The sequence below is a fragment of the Calonectris borealis genome, chromosome Z (assembly GCF_964195595.1).
Source record: "Calonectris borealis chromosome Z, bCalBor7.hap1.2, whole genome shotgun sequence".
Taxonomy (NCBI): domain Eukaryota; kingdom Metazoa; phylum Chordata; class Aves; order Procellariiformes; family Procellariidae; genus Calonectris; species Calonectris borealis.
In genome coordinates, this window is record NC_134352.1 from 58711183 (window position 1) to 58728000 (window position 16818).

At 36.4% G+C, this 16818-nt stretch overlaps 1 protein-coding gene across 2 annotated transcripts in view; it reads left to right on the plus strand.

The window, feature by feature from the left end:
* TNPO1 (transportin 1) overlaps positions 1–16818 on the plus strand; it is a 61573-nt gene that overhangs the window by 27950 nt on the left and 16805 nt on the right. For both annotated transcript variants that reach the window (XR_012670841.1, XM_075136467.1), the window contains exons 8-18: positions 202–324; positions 3812–3930; positions 6416–6476; positions 7112–7280; positions 9414–9566; positions 10710–10935; positions 13664–13835; positions 15285–15371; positions 16154–16261; positions 16464–16622; positions 16716–16803. Coding sequence is in view for 1 of the 2 variants with exons in the window: in XM_075136467.1 (XP_074992568.1) it covers positions 202–324; positions 3812–3930; positions 6416–6476; positions 7112–7280; positions 9414–9566; positions 10710–10935; positions 13664–13835; positions 15285–15371; positions 16154–16261; positions 16464–16622; positions 16716–16803 (1465 nt within the window). In the remaining variant the exon portion in view is untranslated. The remainder of the gene's footprint in view (positions 1–201; positions 325–3811; positions 3931–6415; positions 6477–7111; positions 7281–9413; positions 9567–10709; positions 10936–13663; positions 13836–15284; positions 15372–16153; positions 16262–16463; positions 16623–16715; positions 16804–16818) is intronic.

The following is a 16818-nucleotide window of genomic DNA, read 5'->3' on the forward strand; positions in this document are numbered from 1 at the left end:
TTTTAGTTATGTGTACAATACACATGGAGAGTCTGAAGACTTTATTTGTTGAATTATGTCTTTAAGAAATAAAATGGTATTCTCAGGTGTGGGGTAGGAGAGTACAGAAGTACATATTTGCATACTTTAGTTTGCCAGTAATGTCAATTTAAGTACAAGTTGAACTAGATGAGCTTTTCAGCTGGTATTACTTTCCAACAGAATCTTTTTGCACTGGCTGGTGATGAGGAGCCTGAAGTACGCAAAAACGTTTGCCGTGCTCTGGTAATGTTGCTGGAAGTTCGAATGGATCGCCTGCTTCCTCATATGATTAGTATAGTTGAGGTGAGTCTCATTTCCCAGATTGTGTGTTGAAACCTGTTTGGGGTTGCAGAAATAATAACTAATAAAAGACATTCATCAGAACAGGTATGTTACTCTTGCACTTGCCTACTCTTCATTTTCCTTCAAGACTGAGATTGCGAAACTTTTAGCTAATTGCCAACTTGACATTATGTTTGACAGGCAGTTGTTTATTCTTCATTAAGCCAATTGATTCTGAAATAGCCAGGATCAGCTATACTATGGAGCACCCAGGCATTGCTTGACCCCAAATGAGAAGATCATGTTAAAAATCTAGTGCTAGTGCTGATACTGCTACAGTTCACACATTGAAGCTGTCACTTTTTTCGGATGTGTTGACCATAACAAGGATAAGGTGTGTTATTTTATATACTGAGATGCTCTTTGAGCTACTAACAACATTGCCTCCCATTGCATTCAGTTGTAGAGGTTAATGTCATTTGATAGTTCCTTTACCATTCTAGGTTAGTGCAGACTTGTCTACCAGAGGATCAATCAGCACTGTTTTTTTGTCTACTCAACTGTTTGAGCTGTAATTTCCACGTTTCTGGGAAATACTGGCAGTTTCTAGGTAGCGTTTACATATTCTACTTGCCAGACTGGAAATATAGCTAAGACCAGAATGTTTCTCATGCAGATTTCATGTGGACAAGTGGGTCATAACCCAGTGTCAAATTCCATAAGAACTGTGTGCAGACAACACAAAGAAGGTGTTAAGTTTTTCTGCTGTTGGACACAGACATTAGAGATGCATAAACCTGAGATGACCCTTGACAGCCTTGGCCTGCTGTCTAATCTTCCTATGTGTTGTCTGGAATTCCATGACACCAGTCTTGGCAGACATGTTCTCATATAACATAGGACAAGCAAGGATTGTTGGTACTTGGTGGTGGGGTTTTTTTGTTTGGTTGGTTGAGAGATTTTTTGTTTTTCGAGAAAGAATAAAGCTTCGGAGATTATATTGTCAAGAAATGATACCTTCTCTGGCTCTTCACCCTCCTAAAATTAGTAAGGAGCTTCTGGACTTTGTAGGTAGAAATCTTGTCACCAACCAGAAAAAGATCCAAAATTGTATTCTCATTGTATCTGGTGTTTTACTCTTGGGAAAACTATTACTAGGCTTCCTCTCTACAAAAGACAGTAGTAGTAATTTTCTGTTCTGTAACAGAAAGTTTAGACCTTTTTTTTTTTTTTCAGTTTTGGAACTACTGTATACTGTTACTGATTTCCCCAGTTCTGTATACATTCTGTTTTGTGCAAATGTAATATTCCAGAACTGACTATTGTTCAGCGTTCAAATGAGTCAGGTTTTGCACCTTTGAGGCTTTAATGCCTCCAAGCTGAATGCTACTGCTGATGGCTGCTCTAAGTGAAGAAAGTCTTAAAAGAGAGAAACTTGTATTTACATGATGTTATTTATGCTTATGGAGAATCACTTTTAAAGTAGTTAAGAATATTAATGATCCATTATTGATTTTAAGAAGGTCTTGACGGGCATCATGCTTTTGACACAGGCAGGTTTAGTATTAACTTTCTTGCCAAATACCTGGAGCATACAGGTATGGCTGAGTTTGGATTTTGTTGGGTTTTTTGAGCGTGCACTTCCAGGTGAGCAGAAGCACGTTTTTTCTTTTTTTGTCTGAGAACTCAATAACAGGATATGTCACGAGCAGACCAACTTATCATTTCGATTATTATATTGCACTTGTATGCTCACAGAGCGTATTTATCCAAATGCATGCCTCCCGAGATCTTTCTCAGTAGAAATCCTGACTTTTCCATCCTGTTACTTTCTTCAGATAAAGACATGTCTGTTACTGCTTAATGATGTGTTCTTCTTAATGCTTTATGTACCCCACTATTTTTTTCTTGCTGGTTTGACTTAACAAAACTAACACAGCATTGTTTATGTTACAGAGTACACAAAACTGTACTAAGTAATCTTACTATGTTATTTTGTAATTTATTGTGACGAAGCAACTACTTGCATTGTCTAAAGCCAGTAGAACTTTATATTTTATCATTAAAAGTACTTATTACAATTTGGCATGATAATAAAAAAAAGAAGCCTTCAAATACCCTTCCCACATTTTGCTTTGTTAATAGGATCGCTGTTGTTGCTATGATTTTTCAAGCCGTATATATGGCTATCTTACACCACTGAGTGTAAGTAGCCTTTTCGATCTACTGCTATCTAACTTCATGGAGCATATAGTATAACACTTATAATAGATACCTAAAGAGGAAATGACAGTGTGAGGGGCATCTTCAAACAGATTACTTTTTGTCATTCTGTTTTTGTCTTCCTGACAAATAACAAATCCCAATAAAAGAGTGGATTTTCAAGCCCTCTGGGGAAAAATGCCAAATCTCTTAACTTAAGATGCATTAAGAAAGCCTTGCTTTCAATGAGTAGGACATTTTTCAACTTTTCTGAGCTGCGATCTGTTGACAACTTGGAATAGAGCAGTATTTCTATTACTGAGAGTTCTTAATCACAATAGTGAACCTTTAGGAAAAGCTTGCAATTCTGTTGGAAGGGTTGTGTTCGTGGCAAGTCTTGCATCCCTGAAATGCATAAGGATAATAAAGGTTCCCCCCATTCTAGTTAATTTTGAGAGTAAAATGGTATTCTGAAGCCACTGAAGAAGGATTTCTTTTGCTTTAAATCCATGTGTGAGGAAAGGTAGCTGTGTGGACTTCCATGAGGTTTTCTAAAATGAATGGAAGAAACAACTGTTCCAGAAATAAGGGCTGACATGGAAGAATGCAGAAATTACTATTTTGGAAGTTGCAGGAATCTTCCCTGAATTGTTTTGGCAGTTGTGTATAAGAAACTGATGTAGCAGTAGTCTACTTAGGCTTTTTGTTTATGCAGGTATTTCATTATTTTTGGTTGAAGGAGGATTAAATTTTAGTAGCAAGCTTAAAGATTTGGTACTGAATGTCTGAATTACCATTCATGCTAGAAAAATGTGAGACTTCTTTTTTTTTTCTTCTTGTTATGGGTTCTACTTACTTACACCCTGTCAGGTAATCAAGATTTGGAAGGGAAGCTTTTTTATGGTACTGGAAATAAAAAGTATTTCCATCTTATTGAGGGTATAGTTGTACCTTTTTACTGAAAAGTGCAAAGAGGGAGTAAAAAATACTTTTTAAAAAGATCTATTCACAGGAAACTGCTGTTTATTATCTTAGGTCTCTGCAGTTTTCTGGAATAATGTTTTCACTTAAGCAATGAAGAAATTTAGAATCTGAATCATGTGGCATTAAGAAAGAATTCTCTTAGCTTATTCTCAGTATAGCCTTAAGTAGTCTCTTATATCTGTTTCTTCCCCTCGCCCCAAAGAAACAAAACCGCTATGGTAGCATAGTCTGGTTTTGCGAACACAGTTTACAATGTTGGTAGCTTCCTCTGGACACTTAAAACTTCTATCTTGTACAAGTAATTTATTTTTATATTGTGTAGTACATGCTGCAAAGGACCCAGGACCAAGATGAAAATGTGGCTCTGGAGGCTTGTGAGTTTTGGCTGACCTTGGCTGAACAGCCAATTTGTAAAGATGTGTTATGTCGGCATCTTACTAAGTAAGTATTAAGAATTACAACTCCCTATTTATTTTGAAATAGTCATCTTTAAACTTCAGTTGACCTGTTCCTGGTTACTGTTACGGAGACTGTATCTAGCTTGCAGTATGCTTAGAAGAATTCTCCTGTAGGTAGTTCTTGTGCATAGTAAAAATGGCTGTAGTACAGCGTTCATTGAAAAGACTTCTGAGGATTTCAGACCAATGAGCTCCAGAAGCAACCTAAACTGTGTCACCGTGGTGCTTTACCTCAAGCCTAACAGGCTCTTAAGCTTCAGATGAATGCAGAGATATACTAACATGCACATAAGCTCAAACAAACACCTCCCCATGACATTACCTGTAATATCTGGTATACCATGAACGTGTTGTGCAATGCTTCTATGTGCATAGTCATGCAAAGGGTTTCCCATTTTATAAAGAACATAACAAAATGGCATGACATCACTTGGATTTAGGAACCAATTTTATATCAATTGCTATTGCAATTTTAACTTGAAGAAAGCATGTAAAATGTGTTCCTTCATACTTCTGCAGCCTGATGGTAGTTTAAGTTTCAAAAACTATTTTTTGTAAGTTTCAAAAAGTTATCCTGTGCCTCAAAATGTAGATCTTTGATTGAATGGGAATGAATATCGATGTTTGAGACTTAAACATCTGCATGTCTGCAACAGTGCTTGTAGCTTTTTTTCAGAGTCTGAAGTCTTTTGCAATATGAATTCTTCAGTGTTCCCAGTAAATGGATACTCTTTGTTTTTATATATGCATGGAAGGTTTTTGAAATTACTGGGGCAGTTCTCTCAGGATCTTGACTGGAAGAACAGAATCATGGGCAGAAGAGATGCATTCTTCTCAGCAAAAATAATCATTGTAGATTGGAAGCAATTAAAAAAAAATCAGCAAAATTTCAGTTTTCATAAGCAATTAGTAGAGAATTGAGATTAAAACACCTACTGTACCAGTGGAGGAATAGGAGTTGAAAACAGGAGAACTAATGTTATGAGAAATAATTTTTAAGTTTTAAAATGGTTTTACTTAATTTCTACTTTGTAGCTCAAAAGACAAAGAATGATAGCACAATTCTCAAGTCTACCCACTCCTTTCCGAACACAGATCATGTTTATACTGACAATAACAGTAGTTTTTAACTGCTAGTTAGTAACTATTTATACTGGGAATAACCGTAGTTAGTAACTACTAGTTAGTAACGACTAGTATAAAACCTCTTTTGGCCTACATGAACACTGACACTGCAACAGTGTCATACTGAATTTTTTTTTTTTTTGTAAAGCTTTTAAATTTCTAGAAAAACAAATAAATAAGAGTAACATTACATTTCTCCCATAATCTTTCAATGTCATGTTTTTTGAAAGCAACTTATTTATTGGTGAATCCTGTTTGACTAGGGAGCTATATAAGCTTGTCAATACTTGATGATAATCTTAAATTTTGGATATTAAATTAAAAGTGGGACAAGATCTTCTAAAAACCTGTTCATGTGGTATCTAACATCTTGTTCCATTTTGCTCCTGTGGGCTTCCTTATAAAAATACATAGCTCCTGTCTACTTCATGATGTATGCTGCAGAAATGCCAATGAGTTGGTATTAATGTGAATACTTACTATTCCTTCATTCAAAGTTCAGAAGGTAATGTGCCATTGCAATGTGTGAATAGTATTGCTGGCTTGGTACCTTCAAAAACAATACTCCTCAGCTGCGGAATATAGACAGATTGAGTCTGTCACTGGTGCTGGGTCAGTCCATGATGATTTCATTATTAGCTTGTTTTGACTTGTAATACATATTTTTATGGAATTTTTTTTGTGGAGAACGTGTTTTTATGTGAAGTATTTGACTTTTTTCCCTTAGTACTTTTTTTTGCTATACATCTGTACAGTTGGAGTCCCATAGCCATAATCAGTTTAATAACGAAGTGAAATCCTAATACAGATTAGTCAACGTCTCTGCGATGTTGGGGACTTGTCTTATTGAAGTATTCACAAAAGCATAGGAGGGCTTAATGTAGTTAGGCTTCTGTCTTTAAGAGTAGTGAGGTAGAGTCTTCAGCCACAAGTAAATAAAGTGACAAGTACTATTGGTGAGAGCCAACTTAGTACTTATTTATCATGCATATTATAAATTCTTACTGAAAACCTTCAGACTTAATTTTTGAAAGGTGCTTCAGAATAAATTTGTCATATGGAAGAATATCTTTTTTGAAGTTTAAAACTCAGTTGTACCATCTGGCTACCTCTAGTTCAAAGTTTGTAATTTGAAATTTACACTTTTTCAGATTACTAAGTATTGATGAACCTTATGAAATGGAGCTTGGTTTACGTACTAGCTTTTGTTATCAGACTAAGGTTTTGTTGGGGGGGTTGGGTTGGGGGGGGTGAGGGTTACAACCAAAATTATGGCCCAGGTAACTGAAAACTGGCTTGCTTTTTTATGTGTTATTTTGACACGTATCGATATTTCTTTGCAGGCTGATACCTGTGCTGGTAAATGGTATGAAATATTCAGAGATCGATATTATTCTGTTGAAGGTGAGCATCAATTTCTTTTACTTTGTAAAAATATCTGGAATGATTCCGATCAGAATGAGCAGATCTGGTCTACCATCTGTTCAATGGAGAATTAGGTTTCTGGGCAAGGTGTGCTGTTCCAAATACTAAAGGTGACTGCTGCCATGTTTATTGAAAAATAATCTGCAGGCTTTCCTGCTTTGCCCCTGTCCCCTCCCACCCAATTTAGGCAGAGCTGTCATACTATTACACATAAACTACTGCAACAATGCAGCCTAAAAAAAACGCTCAGAATTAGTTCTCATGCCTTCTAAATGGAATACGCGACTTTTTCCATCATTACATTTTAGAATATGTCTGTGTAGCAGAATTTCTCTGTCACTTCTTCCTTCTATTATTTCATTCCCATCAAGAGTAATTTCTTAACAAGAAGGATACTTTGTGTGGGAGGTTATCTCTTTTGCTTCTATCTTCCTGTCATTTTTCTGGTAAATGCAGCAGCAGAATGCAGGAACAATTGCATTTTTAGTTAGCTGGGAAGCACAAGTGGGATGTGAATCCTTTATATGCTTATAAAATTTGAACGAAAACTACATTCTTAATTTCCTTGAGAATATAGTTGGACTAGTTTATCTGATAAAACATTCTGATGACAGGGGGATGTTGAAGAAGACGAAGCTATTCCAGATAGTGAACAGGACATAAGACCTCGTTTTCATCGTTCACGGACGGTGGCTCAGCAACATGAAGAAGATGGTATTGAAGATGATGACGATGATGACGATGAACTTGATGATGATGATACTATTTCTGACTGGAATTTAAGTATGTCAAAGTAATGTGTAAAATGTTTTAAAATAGAGCTACTTGCATAATACAAGAACTACTAGTAAAAAGAGGACTTTGTATAGGAATTTTTTTTAGGAATACTGAGGCTTTGGTTTTGAATGCAAAAAGAACTATCTGCTGACATAATTGGTGGATGGAGTGGAGGGGGAGTCTTTAAGATGACACTTTGACTATGTAACTATTGGCAAAAGCTAGCCATCTGTAAGATTATTTCTTATTTTGAATATGGCAGGTCCAGCTACAAACATTTACTGGATGCAATTTAATGGAACTTTTGGACTTAGAATTTTAATTCTACAAGATAATAAAAATCATGTATCACCTGTTTAACTTCAGGTTAAAAGAAAAAGCTCTTACACATTGATAGCTGGAGGAAGCTTAATAATGCTTTCTTTTACTTCAGTCTTTCGTCTAAAATTGTTTTGTGTGTTTCATTTTGGTTTTTTTTTTCCCCTGTGTGAACATGCTACTACTGATGGCCATTACCAATAGTTCTTTTCTATGTGAGGAACTTGCTTCTGACCAGAATGTATCCCCCAGTTATGAAGAGAGGAGATAGTTGTGAGAAAACCACGGTTCTGATGGCCTGTGTATGGGTCATAGGACTTTTAGGCCAATAGGCCATGTGGTAAGGAAAGAAAATGCCACAAACTTTTTTAAGCTCAGTGACAGAAAATAAGTAGTGAGATTATGACAAATCTGACTTAAGTATACTTTGCAAGCAGCCTTAGATATACTTTGCAAGCAACCTCATTGCGGAATAATGTTGAGATTCGGACACATCCACATAAATTTTTTTTTCTTCCAAGGCCCTGAGTTCTCACAACAGGTGAATGCTCCTTGAAGCTTATGGTCAAACAATTTTAAGACATATCTGAATTTTTAAAATTATTTTATAAGAAAATATGAGTGCAAATATGCTTGTTTCGGTAAAGCCTCTTTTTTAAAAAAAGTATAGTTTTAGATTCATAATGCTGTTCTTGTTACTGCTGTGTGTAGAGATTGCAGAATTAAATACATATTTTCTAAAGAAGATAGCTGAAATGACAGAGGGTGCCCTGTAGTCGCAGTTTTGATTAAGATGGTGAGAAAGCTAAAGTTGTCCAGGAGTGGTGGCCTGAAAGAGAAGGAGCACAACACTTAAGAGATCTGTATTGACATATGCCACCTAGACTTGAGAGAATTTGGATTATCTGAAAATGAGAATTGTGTGCCCTATTTCTTATCCGGTGTTCTATATTTGACTTCCAATTTGAACAGAGAGGAAGCATCAGCACAGCCTGACAATTAGCAGCATTGCTTACTAATGAGACCGGTTGGATCCTTTCTGAGAGATTAAGAAGGAACTGAGATCATAATAAGCAAAAATTGCAGTATAAATTCTGTAATACGAGCATTCTTTATAAAACCACCTTAGCATTATTTTTTCTAGACATAACAACACCACAGCAGAAAAACAGAGTAAGGATTTCTGAATCATGTTCTGCAGTTGTTCCTGATTTTTCTTTTATGAACTTCTGTTTGCTAAAAATATGGGATTAAAATTTTCAAACAAATGTTGTGGTGTTCCTCTTTATATTGGTGCATCACAGAATAGGAATAAGGTATAAAAGCTCAGAGCAGAGGCCAGCAAATTCCTTTCAGTCTCTAAGTTGGATGGTTTTGCCTTTGCCTTTTTTTGCTTTGAGACATGGATCATGCTTGAGCATTTTCTTTTGAATCAAATGCTAATATTTTTAGGCCACTTATCCTTTCTCCTTAGTTTCTCCAATATGTTGCATTCATGTCACAGACCTTCCCTCTTCCTTAGTGTTATGCCTTCCTGAAATTTTGTAGTGTATATAATGTTGCAAAATAATGGTGTGGTTCCTGTCAGTGAGTGTTATAATATCCCCAATGTATAACTCCTTTTAATGGCTATTTAAGTGCTGCAAAACTGGCTTTGCACCAGAGCACAGTGGCTCACTGTGTATTGTAATGAAATGGAAGTATCTTTCCTCCTAATGCCCTGAGACTCTACTGGCAGCTCGAAGTTAGAATGAGGATTATATTGCCTAACTACAACTGCTTGTATAATAACCAGAGATTAACACTGTTAATTCCCCTCAGGGAAATGTTCTGCTGCTGCTCTAGATGTCCTAGCCAATGTATTTCGTGATGAACTTCTACCACACATCTTGCCCCTTTTGAAGGAATTGCTCTTCCATCCCGAATGGGTAGTTAAAGAATCTGGTATCCTTGTTCTTGGAGCAATTGCTGAAGGTAAGGCAACAGTGCATATCAGGTTGCTGAATTTTTGATTGGTTCTAAAGCAGCTCTGTGATTCCTTCCAGGTGAATTTATTTATGCAAACAAGTGTATGTCCTTAGCTGGTTTGGTTTCGGTGATTAATCTCTAGATCTACTAACTGGTGACTGCAGTTATTTAATTTTTCATTTTTAAATCTATGCATGTTTGGGACATGACTGAGATAATTTCTTTTACTTCTCCCTTTCTTAACTCTGCAGCATATATTTTTTGGTCTCTCATGAAGTACTACCTTGATTTCATAGAAGAGGAATATTAATAAATTTGAGCCTTACATTTCATTTAAATGTTCTCAGAAATGGAGACCACTCGTGTGACTTCAGTGCCGTGAGCTGCTTTTTGTGGATAGTTCTCCAACTTAAATATGATAACTTCCATTCCTTTGTACTAACTCACAAGCTTGCTTGGCGTTTGCCTGCATTTCCAGCATCTCTGTCCCTTTTGCAAGTTGAAGGAATACATTTGGGTCTGTGCCTGGATTATCTTTCCTTTCCCACAGTGCCTAGTGAACATACTTTTTTCTTTGTTCCTAGAAAACTTTTTTGTTGGTTTTGATTTCAAGTCAAGCAAGGTAAAAGTTAGTACTTCTGGCAAATCTCAGTGTATTACTGCCCTTGCTGACTTGAAACGTGTAGCTTTTATTGCTGGTCAGTATTTGTATGATATTAGGAGAAAACAAGAAGAAATTTAAATTTCTTAAGGAATCCTTTTTAATGATGTGATGATTTGTTGTCAAGACTGAGTCTTTCTCTACTTGTTATCTGAGTTACTCTGAGTAGGCTGATGTAGAACTTCCAAGCTTTATAAACTCATTTTATTTGCATATACTTGCTATACTCCATTTAATAAAGCAGAATTTCTGGAGATTGGGGAGGCACTGAAGTAGAAATGTAGTTGAAATGAATGTAAGTTTAATTGGGGATTTTAATTACTGTTTGACATGTAAGGTTTCTTTTTAGGACTTAATTTATATTAAGTCCTTAATATATTGTTAAAATATATTCCTATGTGATAGAGAATATGTCCCTTCTAGGAAATAGAAAACAATGGAACTTTTTGTTAATTCTGGTACTGCAGTAGCTATATTTTTCCTTCTAGGCTGCATGCAGGGTATGATTCCATATCTTCCTGAGCTGATCCCTCACCTTATTCAGTGCCTCTCTGACAAAAAGGCTCTTGTGCGCTCCATTACATGCTGGACTCTTAGTCGCTATGCACACTGGGTAGTTAGTCAACCCCCAGACACATACTTGAAGCCATTAATGACTGAGTTGCTAAAGCGTATCCTGGATAGCAACAAGAGAGTACAAGAAGCTGCCTGCAGGTAAGCCAAAGCTTAAGCAAAAAGCACTATCCGTGACACTGCTTTTTCATGGGAAACTATTTTAATGCCTTTATCAGTGAATGTATGACTCCATTTCTAGCTCTTAGTGTATTCATTCCTTTTGTCTTTTAAATTGTAGTAAATGCAGCTTCTTCTGGAGTAGTCACAAATTACTCCAAGTTGTAAAAACATGAAGAAAGTTAATTTGTATTTCTCTTGTCCAGTTTGTTTTCAGAGTAGATGAATCACCAAACTAAATAATTTATTGTAGTAAAAGAAATTGTTTGCGACACTTGTTTATTTTCAATATATGATGTTTCATTGACCAGAAATCTGGCTTTTTTTAATATGCCTATGGACAAGGTCAATACTGATTGCAATAGAAAACTATCCTATCGTTGAATTACTGATAGTGTTTATATTTAGCTCAGGTTTACCAAAACATTTGGGTTATGATTATTTCAAGGGATATTCTCTTTCTGTTGAAGGGAGATCCTGGGAGATAGGATTTCCTTCTCCCCCTTGCCTGCTGATATTTAAAAAAAAAAACAATTAATGGCTCCATTAATGGACACAGCATTAATGGAATGGGAATTCCTGCACCTCTTGTGCAGGAAGCTCATCAAATAAAGCTTTTACGTGTCGGTTTGTGGGGGGCAGGAGTGTACACAGCAGACTGCCAAGGAGGTTTCTTCATAAAGCAGAGTTAGATCTGTATCTGATTGTATGCTTAACACTTGAAACATGCAAATTTTTTTTTTATTATTATTATCATCATCATCATTATCACACCCCACCTTCAAATATCAGTAGTGCCTAAGGACACGGCTGAGGTCAGAGTTCTCGTGCTAAGCTTTGAACAGAAAGGGTAGATGTATCCTTGCCTGAGAACAGATACAATGAATTTGATGAAATGTACTTAGTAAGATTTGAGTATTAAACACTGTTTCCTTTTTGTCTCTAAACCGTCTCATGCATGAGGCTAGCAAATTTGTTGGGCTTTAACATCTGCTCAGGTCTATCTTTTCATAGTGATAGTCTTCTGTTCCTTCCTGAATGAGCAGGAAAATGGTGATGTAAGACTGCTTGCTTCACGCATTTTCAGGTCCAAGGAATCAAATTCTATTTTAAAAAAAAAAAAAAAACAAAAAACAAAACAAAATTAAAAAACACCCCAACAACAACAACCAAAAAAACCACACTTCTGTTCATACTTTCCTTGTCCAAAACATGGTTGAAATGTGCATGTAGTTGAACACAGCTGTGTTGCAGTTGTTTAAATACCCTCATGTAGTGCTTATGAAGGAAGTGCAATGGGCAGTGGAAACTGTTAAAGTAATAATAAACAGATGAAATGGAAATATTAAAAATAATGATACACCTGACTTTTTTTTTTTTTTGAAGTTCAGTATCAGATTTATAGCATGGTTTGAAATGCTTTCTTTGAAGCAGAAATTCATTAAAATTACTGTTGCAGCTAAAAAATAAACTGTCTGGTAAACTCCACTTCAAGGAAAATGTAGAGCTGTTACAAGTCAAAGCATACTTACTAGTTTTCTAAATTGCAAGAAAATACAATGATCTTTCTTGGAGAGGAGCAAAAAGTTGCATCCCTACAGTCAATAGTTGCATGGATCGTTAATGTCTACCAAATTGAAAATTGGTCATAGGATACTGTATGTTTTCGTCACTAACTTCTGTATCATAGCAGATGTCTAACTTTTATTTCTGTACTATTGAGAAACTGCTCCTTTAGTTGGTGACAGAAAGATATTTTACTGAAACATGTTTTCCTGCTCACGTCTTATGCGTTTCTGAAAGAATACTTCATAACAATATAATAAAATAATGAATAAATAAAATAAGAATGGTAGCCACTTAGTGTTCACAGTTCCATTGTGTTAAGAAAAAGGCACTTCTGTATTTGGTAGCACACTAGTAGGGGATTGTTCACTTCACGTGGTGATGCATGCATTTTTAGTGCAGGGATAGGCTAATAATAATCTTGTTGACACAAGCTACACCAGTAAATCTTCAATAGCTCATCATTTTTTCCTTTCCTTAATGTTTCTCTGAAGTAGCATGTCTGGTGGGTGGGAGTGTGTGTGTTTATTTTAGGTGGGTTTTTTTAATGCTGCTGTTCAAACACTTGACAGGCAACCTGAAAAGTTTCCATGATGCCATGATGTGTGCTTTGACCAAGGCTGGCTAAAATTGTTCATCCCCTGTCTTTGCTTTTAGTTTTCCTTGTCTTTCTATATCTGTTTTTTTATGTAGTGAACTGCTGAGAGTACAGGCTGATGTTGGCGTTGCACTGCCACAACAGCACTACGGCTCGTAGGTGCAGCTACAGCATACATTAAAGATAGTAGGCCATTTTTAACCTAAGTAAACAGCTTTTGTTATGGTTTCTACTATTTCAGTTAGTATATTGTAACTTGTGTACAGTAATGCTTTTCTCCATGGGGGCTTCCTGCGTCTACACAACGGGTTTTACGGCAATATTTTTTAATTTTGTTCATCACAATGTAGGAACTGAATCCTTATGTGTTGAATCAAAATAGATCAAGGTTATCTCAGTAATACCATTTTGAAAACATATCTTGGATGAATTTGAGGACTATATACAGTTTTATGTTTAAACAGAAATGGGTAGTGTGGGGCATTTTGGGGTCGTCTTGTTTTGTTTTTTCCAAGATACTAACTGACCTGGTTTTTTGTCCCTCAGTGCCTTTGCTACCCTAGAAGAGGAGGCTTGTACAGAGCTTGTTCCTTATCTTGCATATATACTTGACACTTTGGTCTTCGCATTTAGTAAATACCAGCATAAAAACCTGCTCATTCTTTATGATGCTATAGGAACTCTGGCAGATTCTGTAGGACATCATCTAAATAAACCTGTGAGTATAACTTATGTTCTGTAGAAGCACTTATCGTAATTGAAAAACTGGTTCAGTGTTTTTTGTAGTGTGCTTTACATGTTATAAACCAGAAATGCTGATATTTCTGTGTAGGTTTCGATAATACTAAATATTTACAGGTAAAATACATGGACTGCATGTAATTTGCCCACTACACAAATATTCGCCATTTTGAATAAAAGATTGTGTGTGTGGTGGCTTATGAAATGTGCTTCTTATTGTGATTTTTTAACTTGTGCTCAGAATTTTTCAGCTCAGAGGAGGTATATATATCAATATAGACATGAAATGGAGACAAATTGGTGTTTTAATTCCTAATGACCACACTTTTTTTTGTAATGACTTTCAGTATAGCCAAGCTGCTCTCTGTGTCCCTTTCCAATATATTGGAGCGTGTCATCACTAGGAGTTGCTTTATCAGAGAGTGAGACAGGCATTCATTTTGTATATAAAAACACAGAATCCTTTGGTCAAACACACAGGGACATATAGTGGGTGGGTTTTTTAGTGTACGTATATTAATTAATAGAATATGCATACATGTCACATGTCCATCTTCTTATGACGGTTACTGAAATTTGTTTTATTTCTCTATAGTGCTTCACATGACATAGACACACTAGAATAAAACAATTTGAGTTGTGTCCGTGGCATTTTACTTGCCCTCCAAGACCCCACACCATCAAAGAATCTCTTTTTCAGTCTCTTTCCGGCCCTGGCCACCTTGACATGTGACAGCACCAGGAGGAACCTAAATGGGAGCTCCTGGTGATGGTGGGACTTTCTTCAGTCACTTAGAATTTTGTATCTTTGGACATACCATTAGCTGGCAGCATCTGTTGGCTCTTTAGATACCTTCTGGGAGCAACAGCACTATAGGGATGCCTTGTTCAGTGTCCTTGTGACTGTGGCTGTGCGGTGGCAGGGAAGATGCAACAGCTTTATACAGAATGGGTAAGTGCGTCCTTCTAGAGGGATAGGAAATTACTTTCTTATGGATGATTAGTTGCTTGAGGAAGAAGTTTCAGGAACTTGGGGGGATAGGGTTGTTGCATCAGGGCAATGGGAAATGGTTGAGAAAAGCAGGTGGAAGATGCACCGCCAGATTGCATTGCTAGTAAAATCATTTTCCATAGGCCCTGAGGCAATCATATAGATTTGTAACAACCCAGGCAGCTATTAAAAGTTGCTAGACTGAAACCAAACCTGGAGGAAAAGATTCACTCTGCAAAGATACTTACGTGCTTCAGCAAAAAATCTTAAGATTTTTCTACCTATTGCAACAATGTTTGAATTACAGTACATCAGGGTTTTTTTGCTGAAAAAGTAGAATATATATAAATTCTTAATACATCCATTTTCTAGCTTTGAAATAAAATAGTATGCAGTGAAGTGTTTCAGCAGCTGATGCATTTTCATCCTAAACAGGAATATATTCAGATGCTAATGCCTCCATTAATCCAGAAGTGGAACATGTTGAAGGATGAAGATAAAGATCTCTTCCCTTTATTAGAGGTAAATGTTAAAATTTGAATATTTTTTATCAACTTCTTTTAGGAATTACACTTTCTACTGAAGATGCTCCTGCTAGGAAAAATGACTATAAAAGCTGACAGTGTTAGGTATTTCCCATTATGGAGACAATATTCTGACTGTAGTAAGAAAATCTTGTGTCTGAGGAAATGGCATTAGGTTTAGCAGAAATCTTTCAGATTTTTTCCTGCCATTCTGGAGTGTTTTCTTTGATGGGATTCTTTTAGGAAAAAAAAAAAGAAATGTTCCATCCCCCTTTTATTCTTCTCTTCTCTCTCCTTGCTCTCCCTTCATCCCTCCATTAAAACTATTGTCAGACGAGCTGAAGGTATTAACCAGACCATATAATCTATTCTCTGTACTTTCCAAGCGTGAAGCAGGAAAGCACCTTAAAAAAATGAGTTTCGTAACCCTTAGGTAACGTTAAGGCTTGTGCATGGTCAAGATATAAAAGCTTAGTGTTAAGTGCTGGCTGAATTATCATAACTGGTTTTCTATGCACTTTCTTGGCTACCTCTGAGAAGGTGCTACTGCTGAGAAATTTTCTCAACTGGTATACGTAGGAGAGAGTAATAACTTGCTGACAATTGCCTTGGCTCAGCTGATTGGTACTGCCTTTCTAGGTTGTGTTTACTTAATCAGCTACATGGCGGGTATACTTAAAATGCTAATATCTTTTAATTTACCTCTCCCAAGTAAAAGGTATTTCAGGGATGTGAGGAAAGGTAGTGACCGTTTTATCTCTTTTCTTTTTTTAATTCTAGTGCCTGTCGTCAGTTGCTACTGCCTTGCAATCTGGCTTTCTTCCATACTGTGAACCTGTGTACCAGCGTTGCGTAAATCTGGTGCAGAAGACCCTTGCACAAGCCATGGTATTTTTCTATTGCTATTCCAATGTTTTCAGAAGATGTCCTTAAAGCAATATATTATCTATGTAAAGTTACAGGTTTGCAGGGAGATTTGTAGTATAACCATTGAATATTTAAATAAAGCTGCAATTCTGAAACTTTTTTTTATGCATAACCCTGAGAAAATCTAATACTCAGTTTGAAAATGCGTACTTACTTGTTGCAGTTGCATAATGCTCAGCCAGACCAATATGAGGCTCCAGATAAAGATTTCATGATTGTGGCTCTTGATTTACTCAGTGGTTTAGCTGAAGGACTTGGAGGCAACATTGAACAGCTGGTGGCTCGCAGCAATATCCTGACACTAATGTACCAGTGTATGCAGGTGAGATGAGTAACCTGTTTGATCCAAGGATTTTCTTTCTTAAAAGAATCAGAAACACTTCTAGAATTGTCATTTTTTTCTTCCTCTCTTTAGGATAAAATGCCTGAGGTACGGCAAAGTTCTTTTGCATTGTTAGGTGATCTGACAAAGGCGTGTTTTCAGCATGTTAAGCCTTGCATCGGTATGTTTCTTTTAC